The sequence below is a fragment of the Thunnus thynnus genome, chromosome 2, assembly GCF_963924715.1.
Source record: "Thunnus thynnus chromosome 2, fThuThy2.1, whole genome shotgun sequence".
In the NCBI taxonomy this organism is placed as follows: Eukaryota; Metazoa; Chordata; class Actinopteri; order Scombriformes; family Scombridae; genus Thunnus; species Thunnus thynnus.
In genome coordinates this window covers 36443004-36467161 of record NC_089518.1, presented here as the reverse complement: position 1 = coordinate 36467161, position 24158 = coordinate 36443004, and the positions used below count along the sequence as shown (strand labels likewise).

The 24158-nt window shown below is 38.4% G+C and overlaps 2 protein-coding genes across 3 annotated transcripts; both read right to left on the bottom strand.

Annotated features, from left to right (window-relative positions):
• Positions 1–1095: 1095 nt before the first annotated feature.
• zdhhc12a (zinc finger DHHC-type palmitoyltransferase 12a) lies at positions 1096–8995 on the bottom strand. Of its 2 annotated transcripts, none has more exons than XM_067572549.1 (5): positions 8628–8995; positions 6133–6266; positions 4514–4603; positions 3418–3587; positions 1096–2547 (listed from the first exon to the last, which is right to left on the bottom strand). In XM_067572549.1, the coding sequence occupies exons 1-5, from the start codon at positions 8743–8745 to the stop codon at positions 2232–2234; spliced, it is 828 nt and encodes a 275-aa protein (XP_067428650.1). In that variant the 5' UTR covers positions 8746–8995; the 3' UTR covers positions 1096–2231. The 2 variants fall into 2 exon arrangements, with proteins under 2 accessions (XP_067428650.1, XP_067428659.1); XM_067572558.1 differs by having other exon boundaries at positions 3418–3584; positions 8628–8994.
• A 1796-nt stretch (positions 8996–10791) lies between these two features.
• On the bottom strand, positions 10792–20193 carry slc25a25a (solute carrier family 25 member 25a). The gene is made up of 10 exons (XM_067572538.1): positions 19941–20193; positions 17233–17359; positions 17007–17094; positions 16801–16912; positions 15106–15264; positions 14141–14293; positions 13927–14034; positions 13616–13783; positions 13042–13192; positions 10792–12292 (listed from the first exon to the last, which is right to left on the bottom strand). Exons 1-10 carry the CDS (start codon positions 20100–20102, stop codon positions 12108–12110), a joined length of 1413 nt encoding a protein of 470 aa, XP_067428639.1. The 5' UTR covers positions 20103–20193; the 3' UTR covers positions 10792–12107.
• Positions 20194–24158: the final 3965 nt, after the last annotated feature.

Below are 24158 nucleotides of genomic sequence, written 5' to 3'. Positions count from 1 at the left end.
CCTTCATGATACTATAAACTGATTCTGGTCCCAGTCTTAAGTCTTCATAACAAATGAAAAATCAAATAATTCTTCCCTCAAAACAAAATAAATCTGAAATATGTGTGACCTCGCGTTGCACTCTTGGCCAGATGAACCCCCAGAATTTGCTGTTGGGCCCCTCTGACCCCCCCCCCCCCCCCCCCCCCCCCCCCACCCCCACCCCCCCCACCCCCCACCTACCGCCATCTGTGCAATGTGCATGTTCCCTGTCCCCTTCAAGTTCCCAGTAAGTCCAGTGCAACCAGTACTCCTCCTGCTGTAGACTGGCGTAATACTTCAAACACAACTTTATTAGGAATTTTCATCATGTGACCACGTTATAAACTAAAATAATAAAACTCTTGAAACTAGATTTTGACATATGTGGTCCTGCTAAAAGACACGACCACAACTTTAGTGGTGAATATTCCCCCGATAAATCTACAATTAATTAAATTATCATAACCAGTTGACATGTGGTGGAGCTACGGGCTTCTGGGACAGGTGGAATTAATAACATTAACTGCATTTCATTACGGTGAGCTTGTCCTGCTGTGAAAACTCTCCTTAAAGAGGCTTAAAACTAGATTTGAACTTGAGCCAATTAAGAAAACTCCGAGACTACAGATAGAAAGGAAAGGAAGTATGTACATGTTAGAGAAAGCGGTAGCTAGGGGTCGGTGGGTGCCATACTCTCAATTTTAACACATTTATTTGTAAATGTGGGTGTTAAGTTTCTCTTTAAAGAAAAATAATCACTATCCTGCACTTGAAAGGTCACAAGAGTGAATCTCCTCAAATGTGCGTCCATCCATAGATATCTGTGTCCTGCTGAAGTGTCCCTGAGTACGACACTGAGCCCCCCCTCCCCTCCCTCGCCTGCTCTGGATGTCAGCTACATAATAAACCTGTAACACAACAACCAGCCGTTGTTGATTTAGCTGCTGTAGCACTTTAAGTTCATGCTGCTGAATATTACATGTTACTGTATGTGTCCCGTTACTGTATGTGTCCGTATGTATGTGATGCTTCCTGACCAGGAATGTTAGTCTGTACAGATAATAACAACATGCATATCATCAGTGTTTTAATGTATTCTTGTTGTCAATAAATACAAACAGAACAAAGTAAAAAAAAAAAAAAAGTTTGTTCAATATTTGACTCTGAATGTGCAAATTATCTCAAAGTTAAATACATTATTAACAGTAAAGCAGTTACATCAAACCAAAAGGTACAGTACATGAACCATCAGCTCTCATCAACAGTAAAAAACATTTACAGAAGAAAAAGTGGTGACCAGACGGAGAAGTTTTCTTGTTTCTTTTAACAAAACAACTTGAAAAAGCAGATTTTTTTTAATGTATTTCCGTGATTATGGACGAACTATCATCACAAGACTATTCGTGTTTGGTCTTGTTACCTCGATTGAACTGAACCCTGCGATATTCAAAACATACTGCGATCAGAAAAGGATCTGTAGTGAGTAAAGTGAGTGTAATAGCACCCAGAAATAGCTCCCTTTAAACTATTTTTACTAACTTTTTGCTTACTCTTTTGAACAGATATATTTTAGATCATAAATCTGTTCTTTTTAACTGTAACTGTAAAGGGCAACACAGGTGATTGGCTTCATTTGTTAAAAGAAAAGTTTTATTTAATTGTAGAAAAATGTGTTTGTACTCAAAAGTTAGCAAAAATTAAGATATCAAAAAAGAAATCTTGTTATCTGTACCAAAGTTCAGGCACAGTATTTGTATCAATAATGAACGAGGTGCTAAAAACTGTTATTAGATTTGTCCATAAACAGAAAATTATTGCCAACAAGTTTGATAATTGATAATAATTGAAGTCATATGTGTAGCAAAAATGTCTGATTTGCTATTTTTCATTGTATTATTATTGTAAATTGAATATATTTGAGTTTTATAAGGTCGGTCGGATAAAACGAGACATTTGAAGACACCACCTATAATTTTCTGCCATTTTATAGAGTTAACTAATTAATTAATTGATAAGAAGAATAATGTTTAGTTGCAGCCCTTGTGTTTAAAGATTTATAAGCTTTAACCAGCTTAATGTGCATCCGCTCTTCTAGACAACAACTTTCGCAGGTGCTGAAAATCATTTTATGGTCCAATTCAGTTTATAAAGATTTCAAAACCTCTGGAATTAAGGATGAAAAGTTATCTCGTGTATCATGTGGTTGGAGGTCAGACTGGATTCGGGGTGTTTCTGTGGTAGACCTGCTCCCACATCACCGTGCCGCAGATGCAGAAGAAGTCCCAGAGGTTGCAGAAGACTCCACGGTCGAAAGGGTTCTCCTCGTCCCCGCAGTGCTTCAGGTAGGAGATCCTGTGCCGCGACATGAACTCCCAGGTGGTGCAGTTGATGGAGACCAGGTAGAGGTGGCAGCCCAGCAGCAGCGCCACCACCACGGAGAAAACCCCGATCACGCCAAGCGCCGCCAGCAGGAAGCCGTTCACTCTGAACCAAAGCTCCCACGTCACGCTGGGTGAGACGCCTGACCTGGAAGATCAACATCAAGGTAGATAAATTAACAATAAATTAACAAATAAATGGAAGAGGAAGCACACAAGACAATGAGAACACACAAAAATAAAGACATAAAACCGTTAGCACACATCATGACGCCAACAATCATAAAATAGAAAGTAGTAAAGTAAAAAGTAAACTAATGTTAACGAGCAACTGGTGATGATGTTCATTTGCATCATTACAAACCGCCCGAATGATATAAAAAGTAGCCAAAAATGATCCCAACCCACCCCCGAAACCATTTTAATCCACCTAATTAAACAATAAGAAGCAGCAGTGATTATGAGCGCTCCCACAAATTAAACTTTAACGTCCCACCACAAAGGATATTTTTATTTTTTTGGCTTTTGGACCTGCGTAACTATGTGTTATGTCCCAGTTTGCTTTCTATGTCTTGTTCTTACACTACAGCACTTGTGTTGCTTTAAAATGTGTTTAATACGTAAAATGACTTAACTACACTTTACAGAGAGGACTTTTTAATTTGTTTTAGATCATTTAGACTCTAATTAGTTCTTTCTTTGTCATTCAAGTCCAACATTTGGTCTAATTTGACTCAACTGTCGTTCTTTGACTCTGCTCATTGAGGTTTAAACCCAAACAGTGAGATGATTTCTGCCTCCTATAACCTACAACACGTTTCACAGCAGTTGAAGGCATCTGCTAAAAAGTTGCTAAATCACTTGAACTTTGAAATTGTACTTGAGCAACACATTAAAGTAAACAAAGATAAGTCTAATCAACGTTGCTGCTATTCCCAAAAGCTCACAATGTTACCTAATTAGGCCCTAATGTTGCAGAGATAAACACACACACATAGATCACGTTCAGCAGACGTACAGAGCGATGTGAAGGGCCCACAGCAGAGCCAGCAGCTGCACCAGCAGGTAGACGATGAACCAGCGGTGGTTCCTCTCCCCGACGCAGTTCTCGATCCAGGGGCAGTGATGGTCGAAGCGACGCACGCAGTGTTTACACGTCTGACAGTGCTTCGCTCTCATTGGCTGCTGCTTGAAACAGAAACAGGAAGAGAGAAAAGGCCGATGAAGATAAACCGGGACTGATCAGACATCGATGTCAGTCGTTCTGCTGTTTCAAGCCACTAAAAATGCATCACATCTTTTAAAGTTTAGAGCTGCAACGATTAGCTGATCAACAGAAAATTAATCTGCAAATATTTTGATGATCAAATAATTGTTTTAGCCATTTTTTTAAGTAAAAATGTCTTTGTTTGTGTGTTTGTGTGTGTTTGTGTAGCAGTAGGTAGACCGGAGACTCTCTCTAGCTATGTCTTGTTTGCACCACATGGTGGCGATAACACATAGCTCATAACACACAGCACTGAAACATTTTTATTGTTTGCAGTGTTCACTGTATGCATTTAATCTCCTCTTTGATTGGATTAAAATGTAAATATCCTTCCTGTTTTATGTTAACCTCATGTCTTAGAGTGGAGGGAATGATTGAAATGTGTTTTTACCATAAGTGATGCAATATAAGGACATTTGCAGGGAAACAGTGACTCATGACTCAATAAGAAGAATGTGGGAGGAGGGTAAAGTGGGAACTGAAAACAATGAGATGTGGTTCACATGGAGTCAAAGTTATTTTGTCAAATGACCATGACATTCTCATAAATTACTCAGTTAGTGTTTATAATTATACGCAACATGTCATATTTCTGTTGTTGTCTTAAAAAAAAAAAGAGTTAGATCTCCTCTTCAGGTGGACTGATTGCTCTGATCTGAATCACACTGTTGTGGTGACAAAATGTTCCATCACATGTTGTCTGACTGTACTGTATGTTTGGCAATGTTGCATTATTGTTGCACATCAAGGGGGGAAAAAAAAAGAAAACCTGTGTTTGAGCTTTAGAAACATTAAGAGAGGAAACAGAGTATAAATCACTGAGTGTAAGTTTGCAGCAGCCGGTTACCTGCAGCAGACAATATCCACAACGCCGCAGCCGAGGGGTCGAAGACTGAGGAATCATGGACTCCATTTCCTCATTTGAACCCTGAACGCCCTGCGCAACACACACACTGATGTGGGTCACACATATACACACACACGTCATCAACTGTGACCTTCACTTAAAAAGACTAAACACATGTTTTTCCATGTTTTAGCTCATTTAGTACAAAGTCTCTACACTTTACATCACTGATGACTGTTTCTCTAAAGTATACAGTTGGTTTCTAGTTCAGTTCCTGCACAAAAACAACTTCTTTTATTGATATATTTATTTATGTGTGAGTTTTTATCAGGTTTATAAGAACATATTGATGAACATTTTAATGAGAAACTACATGTTCTGCATGATAAACATCAGTAACTAAGTAAAAATAGAACTTGATATTAAATAAGAGAATAAGAATAACATTAAACAACATAAAGCTACAACAGTGATAAGATGTTCCGTCGCAGCGAACATCTTGTCTGCTTGTACTTTTGTCAATGTTTCATTATTGTTGCTCAGTCATGTTGTTGAAAGCACAAACTGCTTTCATGTGCTAATGGAAAGTATTTTTTTCTTTTTAATTATACATGATTTGAAGTGAAAATGGACTAAATGCAAAAAATGAAGATGCTTTAAGTTGATTAATGCCTTTAAAATCAGATCAAGACAAAGAAAACAGCACTGAGATAAAACTGGATTTGAATATTAACATGAGTCTGTGACATGATGCGTCTTCTTTATGTCAAATATACATCATACATATCTTTATACTGTTCTACAGTAACTAACTGCTTTACAAGAAACCATTTTCTTTATGTTTAAATGTCATTTAGGTTTATATTATGTGCTACATTTACTTTAAGTCTAAGAGCATCATATACAAACAAACAATAATGTTTCTGTACAAGTTATATTTATTCTCTTGTGTTGTTTTCATGTTTTTTTGGCTTTGATTTGATCAATAAAGTACTAAAAAAAAAAATTGGTAGGACTAAAAAAGTTCTTTACTTCATCCGACGCCCTTTTTGAACATTGAAAGGTTTTTATTTGTGCTGCTTACTGAAAGTTTGCTGTTATTTTTGTTTTGTTTTGCTGCCTATATTATTTATTTTGTTATTTTAACATGTTTGAAATAAAAATAACCTAAACTCTAAAAATCTAAATCTAATCTACTAGCTACTATTAATTTACTTTTTCAAGTCTAACAACAGTGAAAAAACTGAAACATAAATGTGAAGAAAAAATAGTGATTTTAAAGATTTTGAACTTAACATACAATAAAAAAGCCATTTATACGAGGCATTTTAAGTCAATTTTGTCATGTTTTGTTTGATTTATGCTTCGGTTTTCTACCGTGATAAGTACAGTGGAAGTGAATATTGTGGTTGGAAGCTCATAGTTTAATAATGAATCAATTCAGTGACTCATGGATTGCAAAATGTAATTTAAATCCAAAGTTCAGTGCGATCAGGTTCAGCAGGTCGTAGAGTAGTGAGAAGTTCATTTTTCAACAGTAAAACGTTCGACTCTGAAGCATCAATATCAGAATCGGTGTCAAAAGTTCCTTTTAAATTCTTCCTGTTAACGAATCTCACCTTGACAGCGTCGCTGAGGACGAAGCCGGGATCCATTAAAGAAACTGCAAAGTATAAAAGCACCGACAGAACGACCAGCAGGAAGAACAGAACCGGCAGCAGTAGCTCTCCTCGCTCCTCACACTTCCGCAGATCTACACACACACACACACACAACAACACACAACAACAGACAACAACACACATCATATCAGACAGAAAACTTCATTAGAAACAAGCTTATACATAGAGAGTAGAGTTAGGCTTTATTAACAATATTAAATATAATGTTTTGTCTCAGTACATTGATACTGAAGTGATAATATATTGACTATCAGTCCCTCCAGACAGTAATATCAGTAAACTATGTTTGGGTCACAGAAATGCAGATATGATGCTTCAGTGTTAAACAGACGCTGTTTGTTCGCTGCTCTTGTTTTGGTTCACTAGTTTCTGTTTATGAATTCATTTCTTGTAAAACTGGTTTTACTGGTTTCTGCCATTTGTTTTCATTCCCGTGTCTTTGTTTTTATTGCTTGTTGCGTGTAAAGCGCTTTGTAACATTGGTTTTGAAATGTGCTACACAAATAATCATTATTATTATTAATAATAATTACATATATACCCCGATGCCTCTAATCTCATGATCTATTCAGTTAGTAGAAAAAGGCCTAAACAATTATTAAATGGCATCTGCAGAGTGAAATTGTGCTTCTGCTCTTTTTCTTTAAGGGATAATATATTATTTCATAGAAGTTTGTAATTTTTTTGGAGGATAACAGGTGTAGAGCTGCAACGATTAGTCAATTAATCGATAAGTTGTCAACTATTAAATTAATCGCCAACTATTTTGATAATTGATTAATTGTTTGTCATTTTTTGAAGACAAAATATCTAAAAGTTTCTGATTCCAGCTTCTGAAATGTGAATATTTTCTGGTTTCTTTAGTCTTCTATGACAGTAAACGGTTGGTTGAGACTAAACAAGACGTCATCTTGGGCTTCGGAAACAGCGACTGACATGTTTCACCATTTTCTGACATTTTATGGACCAAACAACTAATCGATTAATCAAAAAAATAATCAAGATGAGATAATAATGGAAAAAAATCGATAGTTGCAGCTCTAAACTATCAGTTCCTCCAGACAGTAATATCAGTAAACTATGTTTGGGTCACAGAAATTCAGATATGATGGTTCAGTGTTGAACTGTAATAGACGCTGTTTATTCGCTGCTCTTGTTTTGTCTGGTTCACTAGTTTCTGTTTCTGTATTCATTTCTTGTAAAACACTTTGTAGCACTGGTTTTACTGGTTTCTGCCTTTTGTTTTCATTCCTGTATCTCTGTTTTTGTTGTTTGTTGTGTGTAAAAGCGATATATCATTATATATCCTGAGGCCTTTAATCTCATGATTAATTCAGTTAGTGGAAGACGACGTTAACAACTGACAATTATCATGCAGCATTTGCAGCATGAAATGTTGCTTCTGCTCTTTTCTCTAAAGAATATTATATTATTTCATACAAGTTCATGTGTTTTTTTTAAGGAAGATAACGGACGTATTCTTCATTTCAAAACACGTGATATTGAGGGGAGAAATATCTCACTTCTAAGCACAATTTGATGCTGCTTGCAGGTAATAATAATAATAATAATAATAATAATAATGATGAGGTTTATCCATATTAGGGCTGCAACTAACAATTATTTTCATTATCAATTAATCTGTTAATAATTTTCTCAATTAACCTCTCTCCCTTTCTTGTGTTTATTCTCAGGAAGACTTCATGTTCACAAAAATATGAAGTATTAACCCTTTTTGGAAATCCACCTGCACCTTTTCATGAGTGAGACACCATAGAACCACATGCTGCCCTTCACCTTCACAGACAAAATCACAAACCAAAGCATTCCGGTGGATTTCAAAGACCTTCTGCTCTGTTTCTGAATCACCTCGAGTGTTTCTGACACTTTCACGTGAAACTTTGGGAGGTTTCCTTTCCGGCAACATCTGAGTTATGCAGACAGTCACTGTGGTTGAAGAGTCATAGGAGCTACAGTAATTCAAATTTGGGTGTATCATTTTTTGTATTTGCTCCAAATCAAGGGTTGAGTGGAAGAGAGAGAGTTATTGAGGTTGATGAGGATAATGAAAAGAATTGTTAGTTGCAGCCCTACTATAAATAAACTTAATTATTATTATTTAAAAAACACAGAAAAAGAAACTAGTGAACCAAACATAAGATAAATATATAAAAAGTGTAGGCTCAAAATGATTAATTGATTATCAAAATAGTCGATTAATTCAATAGTTTGCAACTAATCAATTGACTAATTGTTGCAGCTCTAACAAGAATAAAGTATCAAATACACATATTGCCACATATGTAATATTTTAAAAACATATAAAAATAAGAAAAAGCACAAATAAATCTCAATGAAGTTCTTTCCACTTTCCTGGTTTCCAGCCTCCCTCCTCATTAAACAGGTAAAACGTCCCAGTTTGAAACACTTACCGGTGTTGTGCAGGAACAGTATGAGAGTTATGACCCAGGTTAGCAGGGTGTGTGTGGCCCGAACCAGAAACCCGGTCCGGAACATGTTCTGAACCATTTTTATAAGAAAATCTTTCATTAGCACCGCTGCTAACTAGCAAGCTAACTGATAGCTTCGTTAGCTGTATTTAAAAAACATAACTATCCAGCTATGGCTTTAAAAAAAATTATAACTTTTAACTATGCTAGGAAAGTAAAGTGTCATTTATAAGCCAAATATGTAGCAAGTTACAGCAGTAAAGACGCATTTTTTATCAAATTTTGACTGATTCTATTTATCAACCTGGTCGCCGCTTCCTTGTTTTGATACGGAAAGCTGCGAGGACAAAATACGCGAAGTTAACCTTGTGTGAAAAAGCCAAACGAGTAATAATAATGGCAAATCTACGTCCAGTGATGGAAATGTATTCATAGTCTTTACTTAGTCTTAACTAAGTATATTTAATCATGTACAGTGGAGTAGAAAGTACAAAGTAACACAAAATGTAAATAATAAAGTAAAGTACAAGTACCTAAAATATGTACTGAAGTACAGTACTTGAGTAAATGTACTTAGTTATTTTCCACCATTGCCTACGTCAACTACTGTTATATAACATGTTGACTGTTACGCTTTAATCCCGTCCCAAGAATCAGACTTTGTTTGCTTTACATTTAATCTAAACCTACGTAATCCCCATATATGTAATAATGTTTTAAAACCTCAAGGACACACACACACACACACACAAAAAAATCATATTCACTGAATGCAACATCTTTACTAAAATGTCTGTTGTGTCAATAACACACCAACATATCCCTTTACACAGTGTCAGCCAATTTAATTGTGTCTTTTAGAGTACAGAGCAACTAATTTGACTTTTATCTCTCTCTGCCAGGTCACAGTAGTTTGTGGAAACCTCCTGACACTTCCAGGAACAGCTGAACCCTCCCTGAACCCTCCCTGAACCCCCCCACCGTTAATTTAGTTGTAAACTTGCCAGTGTGGAAACAAGCAAGTATATACTCTGACTATATCTTTGTGTAGTTATATTGGACAATATTATCATGAGACAAGTTGAGGTTTAGTAGAATTATATTAATTTAATTGTAAAACTCTTAACTCCTCTTTTGCTCTTAAAGGACTGGTTCACCCAAATTACAAAAAAATAAAATGTTTTATTTACAACTGCTGATATCAAGAAAAATGCAGCTAATCTTGGTTTTGCTTTATCTTAAATTTGTAGAAAAGAATTTATCCACAGAACACACTGTTGACAGTTTTCATTAGAAATTCTTATTACCAGACAAAAAGCCCTCATGAAACCGTCCTGGGCTTTAATCCAGAGAAACACTGTTTCTGGACGGAGATGTTGCTGTTAAATTTGCAATTTTGGCAATAAAGTTAATGCTGTGACCTCCACAGCTGCCTCCATTGTGTTAAGTGTAAATAATAAAAAATAATCCTTATTTATAGAGGACTTTTAAAAACCCACAAAACAAAGTGTTTCATAAATGGCAGCAAATTAAAAACAGACAAATCATAAAATATAGCTTTTATGTTCTAATAAATAAAATCTAGCTCCGTAATGTAAGATAAAACAAGAGAAATAAAAATGGAAATAAGACAGTTCAAACCAAATAAACTAAAATCAGGAAACATTCTGTGATAAAAGCATGTTTTAAAAAGATTTTTTTAAAAAGTTGCTACAAATAAAACCCAATTTATAAGATTTACTATCACTGATATTTCTGTAATTTGTTTGATCCGACCGTCTAATTCAGCTCAACAATGAACCTCGATTGGAAACCGATTTCTCAGTATCACAAGCTGTAAAACATGATGGTGAGAAAACTTGTTGTCTATAATCCAGCCTACAGCAGCAGCATACATGGCTTCATTAAAATACTTTAGTTTCAAATACTTTAATTATTCACCTGAACTGTTTATGGAGAAAAACTGAAATACTTGTATTACCAAGACAGACAAGTTTGACTTAAAACTACAGCTGTTGATTGAATCAGCTGCTTTAGTATTTGGTCGTCTGTGACATTTTGACACTGATCTTAACTCGATTACCTTTTAAACTCATTAACCACACACAGGATTATGCAGATTAAGTGAGACATGACACTCAGAATAAACAAGAATTTGCATTTATTTGCATCAAAATGGTCCATTAAAACAATACTAAAACTGATTCTTTACAAAAGAATTATTACCTGCATTGATATGACATTCAGAGGCTCTTCCAGCTTTGATTAAAGTGCATTATGTTGCTCATCTTTTTAAAGCCCTTTTTTTACTTCCCCCTCTGAGTATAAATGTGAAAAGAAAACCCACGAAACGAGTGCTCTTCTGTGAATTAAATAATTATCTAACCTGAGGTGAACATTAAGACATTTATACTTTTTCTCTTTTTAAAAGGGCAAAAAACATCCTACATCTACATGCAGACATCTGTTTGCACTGAAAAACGTCATCCTTCAGTCGTTGAAGTATCAACCAAAGTGACTAACGGATACAAACTCCAACACCCCTTTTATAGCATTTTACCAGACAACTACATTTAGTGTTTGACAGCCGCTCAATAAGGCTGTTGCCTGGTGTTAACTTTCACACCCTGAATAGAGTCAAACTGCATATTTTAAAACTGTTAGCAATCACACATTTGGCTACTCAGACAGGAAACATGCAGCATTTATCTCCTCCTCTAGACAATAAAAATCAATAAATACAGAACAGATGGAAATAAATAATCTGCAGCCAGTCGTTCGTTCATTCATTCATTCATTCAGGACAGGGGTGGAGAGAGATCAAACTCACATGTGCAAAACCCTCTCTCTTTTTTTCCAGGAACACAATCTCTTTTTTCTTCCTTACAGGCAGAACCGTTAAAGAATAAAACTTCTTAAGAGCTTATTAATGCTGTATCTGCCATGTAAAACGTGCTCCATCTTCAGTAGATTTATATAAAAAGGGGGGGAGGGGGGAGGTGGTGGTGCATGTTTAACGGATGCTGACTGACCAAAGCTTGCAATGTCACACCAACATGAAAAAAACAAAAACAAAAACATAACTGAACACTTCCTCAGGCACCATAATACAAAGTGGCAGGAAGAGCATTTGGTCCTCGATTTACAGTCTCTTACATTCCACGTGTTTCTCGTTTCCAAGCTCCTGATACTCGTCTTTAAAACATAAATAGCAGCGGTCACTGTCCCGACAACCTGAGCTCACAGAGTCCATATCCTCCATCTTTCCAACGTTCAGTGTCCTTTCTCGTCTTTCGTCAGCTGACATTCACAGAATGAGATCGCTCCACGAACCCCAACAGGTCCCTGGGATTCCCTTAGCATGAGTCCTTGACTGGAGGAGGTGAGGTGGGGGCGGGGGGGGGGGGGGGGTTGGGTATGTAGGGGTCACTTGTCATATGACAATGAGAAGGGGGGTGAGTTTCAGCGTGAGGTCACTCCCAGCTGTGTCTTCATGTTCTCGTACACTACGTAGCTAATGCTCACAGCGGGGATGACTTTTAGGAAGTTGGGGGCCAGGCCTCTGTAGAGCCCCGTGGGGCCCTCGGTCTGCAAGATCTGCTTGAAGAGACCCGTCATCGTCATCTGCTGGCTGCCTCCTGACGCCGCTACAAAAGATAACAAAGATTACACTCAGGAGGATGTCGCAATAGAGGATGTTGCAATAAAGAGATAAAGATTATGAGCCTCCTAGTTTGTTTAAAACTCTCTGGACTTAAAATCACTTTGGGTTTGATGGTCAAATAAACTTTTAAACTTATACTGTCTGTACTTCACTAGTTGGATTTGATGCAGTTTCATTTTTTTTTAAAAAAATCTAATATTAAAGGTGTCAGTTCAGCGTTTGCTGCTTTATTGAGCAACAGCATCACTGATTCATGTCTGACATGAACTTTCCTCCCTCTGACTGACAACAGCTGTGGAGGCTTTTCACAGAAATAAAGTAGGTGTGGTGCCTTAAAGAGCAGCTGACTACATTTCCAATTAATGTCTAATATAGTCTGAACAGTTTTACAGCAGCGTATTGATGCAACCATGACGAAATATTTACTCAGTGTCACATTTTAACAAGATACTTTTCACATTACGTTTCTCATTATGAGAAGAAACTGAGCAAATATTTTTTAGTCATGGTGGCTGTGATACACTGCCGTACAATTTGATGCATTTTCACTGTAAGAATAATAAAATTCTCCAGGAAAAACTCAATATTTGGAATGTCTTAATAGGAAAAAATGGTCAAATTTAAGACGTAAATCTCCGTTTTCTACACCTGAAGTAGTCAGATTATTACTGACTGGAGGATCAGAGGTGTATTATATGGTATTGTACGGTATTTCAGGAACTAAGGCCTCACCTTGTGCTTGCATGCGGGTGCGGATGAGAGCGAGGGGGTAACTGGCGAGCTGACCGCAGCCGCTGGACACGGTGCCGCAGGCCAGCAGGACGAGCACGCCGGGGTCGTGGCTGTTGATGCCGTACTGCTGCAGGTAGCTGTTCTTCAAGGTCTGAGGAGAAGAAGAAGAAGGACGGTATTGATTAATCATGTTCGTGTATTTGACCGTTTTTTCCCCCCACAGAGTATTATGTCATTTAGATTCTGTTATATAATCCAGTCATGTGTTTGCCCGCCATCTCAAGTTTTATTCACGTCGAGGTAAGATGTTGTAATAAAACCTTTTGGCTTTTTAAATAAACACTTCTCTTGTATTTTATATTTGGTTTCATATGTTTTATCAGTGTGCAAAGTTCACAAAAAGAGAAGAAAAAAAAAAGTGTAAATGTGGTGAATTTACAGCCTGAAGATTAACATTCCTACCACAGTGATACTAAAAACACAACTTGATACTACTGACAGGAATGTGAGAAAACTAAAAATAGACTCGAGGGAGTTTGATAGGATAAGAGTCCGTGTAGTGGCGACGTCTCACCTCGTACACCGCCAGGTCGATGCCAGCGTAGGGGATGATGCCCAACATGTTGGGGACGTAACCTTTGTAAAACGCTCCAAGTCCTTCTTTCCTGAAAATCTGCTTCGCACAGTCTGCGATACCCGAGTACTGACCCGTCGTCCTCAGAGCCAGACGGGTTTTCAGCACCTGGAGACAGAAAAAGAAGATAAATTAATGCATTGATACCAGGAATGTAGGCTGTGTTCTAAACTTTATTATACATATAAACAAAAAGTCCATTTATTAAATCTATGAAACTTGGAGAGGAAGTTTCCTGAACTGATAATCACCTCCATGGGGTAGATTGTACTCTGGGCGGTCAATCCAGCCAGAGATCCAGCGACAAGTCTCTCCAGGATGCTCAGAGTCTCCTTATCGCTGCCGATCAAACGTTTGATCTGGAGAAATCAATCAAGATGAAGATGTTATTAAACTGCCATCAGGAAGTGTTTCATTTACTGGTGTGTGTGTGTGTGTGTGTGTGTGTGTGTGTGTGTGACGTACCTGCTCATACGCCATGAACTTCAGCGCCGACTCGGGGGCGATTTTGATGATGTTCACGCCGTTGCCTCGCCACAACGACCTCGTGCCGCCTTCTTTGATCATCTGCATCAACCCGCTCATGATGCACATGTTGTTGGTTCGGGATCCATAAACCTGAAGACCAACAAAGACACAACCAATCAATAAATGTGATGGGGAACGTTTGACAAACCCAAAGCTGGCAAATTCTGGCCGCGGCCGGCAGCTCAATCTTGGAATTTTGGGATGAATTTGGATCGGCGCCATGTGGGCCACGAATGTTTTTTTTGGTAAATAACCCAAATGCATCATTATCAAATCAATAGGGCACACGGTTGTTTCAAAGTCGACCTTTACACGCGACAGCTGACGCAAATCGGGGCCGTTGACACAGATTCTGACTCTGCCTACAGTTAAGACCTTCAGCCCGTCGATGACGGTGGATCTGACACAGGATTACGCAGTCAAGGGTGTTACGGACGTTTGTGAGCCGCCATTGGTCGGTCAGGTGGCCTGGCTCTGATAGACAATCAGCCCCTGGACTCCGGCCCCCCTCCCCCCGCTCTCTATTAAACATTAACTTGTTTATGGGATTAGGTAACCGGCTCTTGAGCAATTTCTTTCAAGTTTCTCCTTGTTTAACTGATTGTGCCACCTGGAGTTACAAAAGAGCTTCAGATTATTCCCTCTAGGAGAGTCTTATACTATTAAAAATGTAAAAAAAACAAGTTAATCTCTAGATTGGACTTCAACATGATGCCTCACTGAGCCAAACATCTGACAACTGGGTCACAGCACCCAAAAGCTGATGATTATTCTCCTCTGCAGCAAATAACAAGCAAGATAAGAGTTTCCACAGTTTCCTCTGCACACTGTTCTGTTCCCAAACTCCCCAAAAAAAACTTTCCCCGTCTACTTAAAAAAAACTCCATGAAGACTCGTCTTACCTGCATCATGACTTTGACTCTGTCAAGCGGAGCGGTGCAAGTCCTGGAAACGGCTCCGGCTCCTCCACCTGCGACCAGGTGCCTCCACCACATTCCAGTCATTTTCTCCTCGTGGGTGAACTCATCAGGCACCAACAGGTTATCACCCACATCGAATATCTACCAGGAAGAGAGAGACATGAATTATTAGATTTACAGAATTACAGAGGTGGCTTCCTGTCCTATCTGGTAGATATTTTTAGTAGAATAGTTTTTGCTAGTTAAAAAAAGCTTAACAGAAGACACTTAAAACTGCATCTCTGCACGTGTCCTGTTCAGAACATTTTTCTCGTTAGCAGCGCGTGCTTGACAGCGGTCGCATGACTGAGTATACATCACGGGCCTCCACCGCCACAGTGAAAAAGGTCAAACTGTGCGACTGTCACGGTGCACCGGGTTTCTTTTCCACAGGTGTTGCAGTTCGTGTCAGATTAATTGATTCCAGTAGATCGTCTTGGACATAGTGTGCTTCTTTGAAATCAGATCTTAATGAAGATCTCCCCCCTCGGCAAAAGGTCAAAGAGTGTGAGTGTGTGAGGAGAAAAGTTTCCAGACGATCTGGGTCAGCAGACACGGCTTACAGCTGGATCGGTGTAAAGCTGAAGCGGTGGATCGGTGCCAACTGTGGTCACCGTGTCTAAATTTAAAAAAAGACTACCCCCCCAAAAAAAGCAGTTTTGGACGGTCATAGAACAGCAAGATTCAAGAAAACTACTCTCTATAAAAAGAAGGTCTTAATCTGTGAGATCTTTACTGCATCATTGTTATATAATTTTAGTGAGTCAATAAAATTTGCCATTTACCGCCCTGTCCTAATCAGAAGACATCAATCACCTCCTGCTCATATCTGGTAGCAGGTACAGAGCTCCAGTGTCACTCAGGGACACCAGCTTTACATTCTGGCTCTGCTGCATGGATTGAACCCATGACCTCCCAGAGCATTCAACATCTTTTTTTTTTTTTTTGCTTGCAAACTGGTATGACCCAGCAGCTCCTGTTTCATCAGTAACTTAGCTGCAATTTGCTTGGCCTCTTGGGGAGGACAGGAGAGTTAAACTCTAGCTGTATTCTTGGCCCTGGTTCAGTCTTTACTCAGTGCCAAGTTGAAGCTGCTTCTCATTAGCTGAATAGCAGTAAAACACTGGAACATCAATCAAGATCAGGCCGTTCTCCCGTGGGAGCTGTGCTACATCACTCAAGTCGCCACCTGCTCTGATTGACTGCTGCTCCTTTTACATAACAGCAAATCCTTCTGACATAATCCTCCCCGAATGGGAACAATTCCATTCATGGCCTAATGGAGCTTAATTGCTGACGCACGACTTGAGCCTTTTATGTAGTTTGCTTTCCAACTGACCTGTTTGTTTCAGACAGGAGGGAGGTATAATGCCTTAAATACTTAGATTAGGTTGAGTTTAAGTGATACTATTATTGGATCTGAAACTGGGTGAAAATATGACATCAGAAAATTTACACAACACCGACTCCTAATAATAAAAGGAGGGAGTTTTCTGGAAGTTTGCACATTCGTGATTCATGATTCAGAACTTCCTTGTTGGCTGTTGGCGGTGAAAGGTCAGCATTGTTGCGGCTCAGCTGTCTGTACAGTTTCCTCCTTTTGGGGAAAAACGTTTCAGTGCAGACGGCAAAACTAACCGTGGAGTGTTTCCAGTAGAGGATGATCTCAGGAATGCTCTCAGCCTTCTCCTCCATGGGATAGTTGCTCCATTCTTTACTGCTGATTGTAATCATTCCATTCTTATCCATGCTTTTAAAAAAAGGAAAGATAAAAAATGTAAGATATTGAGCCCCTGAAACCAAAACATCAAAAATTCCAGAGTATGAAACATCAATAAAATTACCTCTGAAGGGCTTTCTCCGCATGCTGCGGGGAAATATGCACCCCGAGTTCCCAAAGAGACTGCATTAACTCCTTAGGATCAACGCGACCTTTAAGACAAAGGACATAAAGACAAGTTGTAAGTTATTCTGTCTCGAACAAATGACACAAAGTGAGAAATGAAAGGAGCACAGAGACATGTGCAAGGAAACCGAAACCTTAAATTTGCAAGGCACCCGCTTGCGTACCTGCATGCTTCCTGTCAAGGCTCTTCACCACAAGTTTGAGGTCTTTCTCGTAATCTTGAAGATAGTGAACAAACTCCTCAAAGTCCAGCTGTCCGTCTGAGTCATGTTCTTCCCTATGTAAGGTTTTCTGCAAGAAATAATAAAAAAAAAATACAGGCAATAAGAAAATATTGTCTTGTAATGTCTGATAATAGAATAGTTTTATTGAAGCAATGAAGGCAAACAGCAGCACTCCGCTGCATCAGACTGTTTTTACTTAGTTTCAGGTAAAAACATTAGTTTCAGCAGTGGGTGACACTTTACAGGGTGCAGAGGAGTCACCTGCATTGATACAGCAAACCATTTTTTTACAGCCAAGATTATGAAACCGGTGCAACAAGTTCTGATATGTACTCTATGATAAAATTAGCATCCATGGTTTAAAATTAGCATCTAAATCCGCCAAATAACGAACGCCAAGAACATTTAGCTACAGCCCTGAATGTTAAAAAGGTGTGCCGTCTTGTGTTTCATGGCCCCACGGGAAGCCACTGTGACCCATTTGCCAAGTTTCTCTGCTCTTGGCATTCTTGAATGACAGTGATGACGTTGGTATTTTCAGGACAGCCAGGTCTATCTTTGACCTCAACTGCTAACTGACCTGCCAACTGCTTTAATCCTGTCTAAGCTCGGGGCCTCCGGGGAGGTAAAACAAGACGAGGACAGAGACTGACCCGCTGCCCACAGCGCAGGCATATGACTGTCACACAGTAATCTATACCTCAAGACAATCCTGCGGCCTCTCCTCCTGCAGCTCATGCCAACCTGGCTGCACAAGTGCATAAATGTGACTTACAGCATGTTTAAAAAGGGGGAATGCCACGTGACCAATTTCAAGTATTTACATTTCTCTACATGCACTCAGTCCTCCAGTGTTTGTGTGCTTGTACTTTAACTTTTTTGTCCAACAGCCAACTGGCTAGTGAATGTTTAAATTTTTATCAGCCTCTCAATAGATTACCATAGTTTTTTTGCCTAGTGAGTGAAGCAAATCCACCAGCAACTTGCAGATTTTACCAGCATTTTGCTGGTGCTAATTTTGTGCCCTGTACTGCCCTTCTCCAAAAAGGTCTGAAATTCAAGTGAGAAGGCTGTAAGCTGTTGTAACTGCTCTATTGAACACAAACAGGACAATGACAGTTCAAGTGAACCCCTGCTGAGTGCAAGAACTGCAAAATCTGACAGGTTACAAATGGGCCAGTGTCCTATTGATTGTAGATGGAGCAAGAGCTCCAAGTACAGCAAAACCTTTAAATACAAGAATCAAGGTTCAGGTTTCAAGTTTACACCATCAGGAATGTTTACAAGTAATACATGAGCGATTAGAAGATGACATTTCATTTGCACTACTTGAAATCTGATTTCCAACTGAAGGAGCGTGATGGGGGCCAAAGTCCAGGAGCATCCATGTGTACAAAAAAATGTATTTAAAAGTTTATCTGAAGTTTCAGCGTCCAAATGAGTCAAATCAAGTAGATATCTTTCAACGTTACAGTGTTTTTAGTGCCAAAGTTCCTCTTTTTGTTACTATACTTCGATCACAGCTTAACAGGGAAACACTGTCCGAGGAAACACAAAGAGGGAATTTGATGCTAAAAAAGACTGTAAATGTATCAGATATCCACTTGATATGACTAACTCAGACTGCTGAAGCCTCATGTAAGCTTCACATCTACTTTTAAATGTATTTTTGCACTAAATGACTGTGTGGCCTTCATCACTTCCATTGAAAGCACATTTGAAGATCTTTTAATAGCCAGTATGAACAGGAGGAATGATTACAGTGAGGAAAACCTCTTTCATTGTTCATATGGACACCTGATTGTTGTTTTAAGACAGAGTTGAACAATTGTGAACTTGTCCTTTAAAAAAAGTATAAGGCATGAAGTCCCTGCAGGAAAATCTGACATTTAAAAAAAAAAAAAAACCTGTTATTTTCCAGTGTTATTGTGCATCATCTGTTGTCATATCTGTCTATTTCACTTTTTAAATATCGTTTTACTGTTATGTATTTATTTTCTAGTCTTGTAATGTCTGATAAGAGAATTGTTTTATTGATGAGAATTGTTTTATTGAAGCAATGAAGGAGCACAGTAGCACTCCACCGCACTGCTTTTGCTTTTATCTAATTTTAAAGCCGAAATGATTTAATCTAATGTTGTCATGCAAAGTACTTTGTTTATATAGCAAAATTACAAAGTTTCATATTTTCGTTATGACATCAGATGCTGGCTTTCTCCTCCAAACCAAAAAAATGCACCAGACTGCAGCCCACATTCCTTTTTAGGGTGGATTTTCTCTGCTAAATGAATGACGCCGGCTTCAGGCGGTGCTGGCTCGTTCGCCGGTTTTTAAAAATGAGCGGTAGCATTAGTTTTTTAACAAACAAAAACAGTGTAAAGTTAAACATGTGTTGAGTGGTTACATCCAAGCATTCTCAAAAGACAGAAATATTCTCGTGGTGACTTTTCTGGAAGCCGGGCAGCTGTGCGGCCTAGTCGTAGAGGCTTTTTTTTACTACAGCGCTAATCTTTCCGGCGCCCGGAAAGAAAGGATTTAGTGGCGGTCGAAGTAAGTTAACTGGATTTACAGAAGTAGGTAATAGTACATGCTGAGCCAGGATGTGTTTTGACATTTAAAAAAGTTGACTTTGAGTGTTTTCTTCTTACCTTTCGCCACCTTTGATACGTTGTGAACTCTTGCGACGGCAGAAGCACGCTCAGTTTGTTGAAGAGAGACTTCAGCTCCGACGGCAGACCGTTAGACTCGAAATACTCCACCTCAACGGGGTCTGAGTTAGACACGGGGACGTAAAGGCACAGGCTGAGCATGTTTGGCTCCGTAAAATTTAAAAAGTTCTACAATAAATAAATAAATAGCACAGCGAGATGTTAGCCCGCCGCGGATGAGAACTGAAATGCCGGTAAAGAAACGCCGGCTCCTAAAAGAATCTCTGGAAGTCACGCCCCTTTACGGAGTATCGCTACGTCATTGGCTGTTGGGAACGTTGTGGACGTCATTTTACTACCGGCCAATCGCAGAGCTCGCCCATTGATGGGCCCGGCTCGGTCCCGCCTTCTTCTTTGTCAAAGAAAGGAGGCCTCATCGACCAATCCCGTCCTTTTATTTCGTCCGGCTCGTGAAATTTTGACCAATCTCATTCAAACCGTGGCAGAGGCGGACACGGAGGGGCGGGTTGGCGGCACATGTGCTACTGCGAGCTCAAACATCCACAACAAAATCCTTCAACCTTATAAAGCAAGAAATAGATACTGATTAAAAACAAACCTGGTGAATAGTAACAGCTGGTAGATAACCTCAGTGACACAAAAATAGATCCAAAAACAAACTCGTAAAGAGAAAATACGAACATTTATATTGTTATACTAATATAATAATATTAGTTCAAATATCAAGCACACTACTTATTAAAGCAAGCACTACTTGCTTTAATAACAACAATAATAATATTAATAATGATTTATTTGATTTTACTCTGTCATAAAATAACGTGCACATGACATTAAACTGAGAAAATGAAATGAAAACCAAAACATAAAAGACATTCAATTCAACATTGGACATGGGCATGACAGATAAAATGAAAATACAATAAAAACTATAAATAACATGCATAATGAACATAATAAGTAGTCGAAGCAGAAGCTGAGCAAGTCTTTATTTGTGCAACACCTTTAAAAACAAAGCAAGCAATGGAATTTATAACAATACAAGTCAAAATAAATCAAATCTGTCTTGAAATTTGTATACCATCGTGACATCTCATTAAAAATCAGCTGTTTTCAAGTGTCCTGCAGGCTCATTTTGCACAAGAATACCTAAAACATACTGTAACAGTCAGATGACCTTGTCAGGGATCCTGAGCCAAAGATTAGTTGTTGGGACGTCGTTGATCCTGCCTCTGCAATACAGGGCTGCAACATTAGCTCATAGGCCACAAGGCCATGCCTTAGCTGATTTTGTACTGTAGTGGTGCAAGTTTTCCTAACAAATTTGCAAATAATCGCCAACCACAGAATAAAACACACAGTAAACATGGAGCAATGCTGCTTTCAAAGGCTAACAGGGTGCAATAAATTAATTTCAGATACGTTTTTTAATCTTGAATATCTGCAAAATGTGTAAAGTTCATGCACTAGTAATAACAATTTAGCAACTTTAACTTGAACCTTATTATCTAGAAGAAGGTTTGATTTTGAGCCCAGCATTAAACACAGATTACAAAAAAACACAGTAACAACAGAGATTAATCATGAGGACTTTACTCTAGTTTCAGTTCAATCTTCACTGTCCTGCATGAGGAATTTGTCTTGCAGCATGTCAAAATCAAAACAGACTCTCCTGCAGTAAAACAGAATAAAAAGAAATGTCAGTTAGAAAAAGTAACAGACAATATAAGTGAGTGAGTTTTATCAAACCTCTCGTTCAGTTTGTTCCCTTGTTTTATTTCTGTCACTGAAGTTCTTAGTTTAACATTTCCTACTCATATGTTTTACTTATTTAGTATTTATTCTCTGCAAAACAGCTCTGTGGTTTTAACTTTGTTGTCACTGACCCTGCAGCAGACAGCATTGCATCATGTTGGCATCTGCTAGTGCAGTAACTACATCTTGTTCTCTGTAAAAACCACCTTGAGGGATGAAGGCTGTAGAAATAAACTGGGACAAGGATGAGTGCCAAAATCCAAAAAAAGCACTGAAGGAACGCCAAGACCTGCTAGAAGCCCCGAGGCCATCAGCTGATCCTGTCTGGGTTTACATACAACACACACACACACGCACACACACACACCTTTGCGTGTGGATTAACTGTCAGCCAGAGCAAAGTTCTGTGTCTTCTTGGTACTGATGCAGTCTTCACTAATTTACTTATTGGTCTGTTTCCTTCAAGTTGGTTTAACTTGAACTTATAAAGGAAGTTTCCATGCAGGTTTTTGAAGTTCTGGACTGAACCTGTAGGCAGATAATACACGACGGCCAAAAAGCATGTGGAGATAAAGAGAAAGAAATCTATACGCATGCTTTTGTGTTAAAGCATGAGTTTGCACCTTTTCTTATCTGTCTTATAACAACAGTCAGGAGCTAAAATAAACATTGAAACATGTTTCTCTTGCTGTAATCATTCCTCCTGTTCATACCGACCATTAGAAGATCCCTTCATAATGCACTTCTGTGCAAAAAATGTATTTAAAAGTTTATCTGAAGCCAATATGAAGCTTCAGCTGTCAAATCAAGTAGATATATTTCAACGTTACAGTCTTTTTAGTGCCAAAGTTCCTCTTTTTGTTACTATACTTCCACCTGCAGCTCAACAGGGAAACACTGTCCGAGGAAACACAAAGAGTGAATTTGATGCTAAAAAGACTCTAAATGTGTCAGATATCCACTTGATATGACTAACTCAGACTGCTGAAGACTCATATAAGCTTCACAAAGACTTTTAAATGACTGTGTGGACACACTGTGGATTTTGGCCTCCATCACTTCCATTGAAAGCACATTTGAAGGATCTTTTAATATCCAGTATGAACAGGAGGAATGATTACAGCAAGGAAAACCTCTTTCACTGTTCATACGGACACATGACTGTTGTTTACATTGACATGAAACTTTGGTCCAAAAACATATTATTATGTCAGTTATATTCAATCTGTTTTATTAAAATGTATATAACTATATCTGTTATTCATTGTAAGGTGTGTCTTAATTGTCAAATCAAAGTCTAAGAATGAATCATATCTTAGAAAGAAAGTTAGTGTTGAAAAATGTGGTAAAATCATTTTATTAGTGCTCTTGAAAAACAGTTTTTTGTATTTTTAAAGACCTCTTTTATGCATTAGATCTTATTAAAACTGGAGATTAGATCCAACGTGCAGAGTCGACATGATAAATTTGTCAAGATGTGACTTTTTATTTTTTATTTAACAAACCAGAGAGTCTGCTGTATACAATAATATAATCAACACTGTACCAACCTTTTCTTTTTTGTTTTAAAGCATATATTTGTACAGCACGTGGAGTTTATTTCCTTGTTTAACTTGAAACACCAGCTCTAACAGTGATTCTGAAATACTCACTGGTGTCCTGAAAAAACAGAAATATGAGTAGTAAAGTCGTTTGAAGGAGAAACAAACAACATTTGAGTTTAACAAAACCTGCTTGTATGAAATCTTATCTTATGTCTTTTCTATTCAGGTAGACTCTCTCCCCACAGGTGTTGCAGTTATTTGGCTTCTCATCTGTGTGTTATCGAGTCACCTTTAACACAGAAATCTCACCCATATATTTTGCAATTATATGGCCTCTCATCTGTGTCGGCTCTCGTACTGTATGTTCATTCAATTTGGACTTTTGACCTGTGTCAGTATTCAGGTGAATCTTTGACATAGTACGGTTACATACATTAACTGTTATCAGTGTCTATTTTGCGGTTTTATCTCTTCATTTCTAGTCGATCCTGAGTCTCTGTGTCTGTCTCATTTGTGATCTTTGCTCTCGGCTACATGAGAGTTGTGAGAGAGCAGCTGCTCGTCACGGTTCGGTTCTGGTATCACGGAGCTTTTAGCTGACATGCTGACAACATGCTCTCCCTCATGTTATGAAACCTCATCTGTATCAATTCTTATGTGTCTTTTCAACGTAAACATCTGACAGAACTGTTTCCCACTGGTTTGATGACCTCAGTATTGTTCTACAATAGTAAAAATAAAGAATCAGTAATTTGTCCAAACCTTTGACTGTCAGTGTACATAATTTAATCACTGCAGTGGGATATAAAGCTATGGAAACACATGGCATTCACCAATGAATAAACAATCTGAGGCTTTATCTCATAATTATGAGAAAATACCTCAAAATTACAAGAAA

What these genes read in the sequence shown, in the direction of transcription:
- zdhhc12a (XM_067572549.1), bottom strand. Translation starts at nt 8,745, where the DNA reads ATGAAAGATTTTCTTATAAAAATGGTTCAGAACATGTTCCGGACCGGG. An exon ending in TCCTCAGCGACGCTGTCAAG is followed by an intron (nt 4,604 to 6,132) that starts GTGAGATTCGTT and finishes TGTGTTGCGCAG; the next exon opens with GGCGTTCAGGGTTCAAATGA. An exon ending in GTGGATATTGTCTGCTGCAG is followed by an intron (nt 3,588 to 4,513) that starts GTAACCGGCTGC and finishes TTCTGTTTCAAG; the next exon opens with CAGCAGCCAATGAGAGCGAA.
- slc25a25a (XM_067572538.1), bottom strand. Translation starts at nt 20,102, where the DNA reads ATGCTCAGCCTGTGCCTTTACGTCCCCGTGTCTAACTCAGACCCCGTT. An exon ending in GAGTCAAAGTCATGATGCAG is followed by an intron (nt 14,294 to 15,105) that starts GTAAGACGAGTC and finishes GTTGGTCTTCAG; the next exon opens with GTTTATGGATCCCGAACCAA. An exon ending in AGTTCATGGCGTATGAGCAG is followed by an intron (nt 14,035 to 14,140) that starts GTACGTCACACA and finishes TGATTTCTCCAG; the next exon opens with ATCAAACGTTTGATCGGCAG.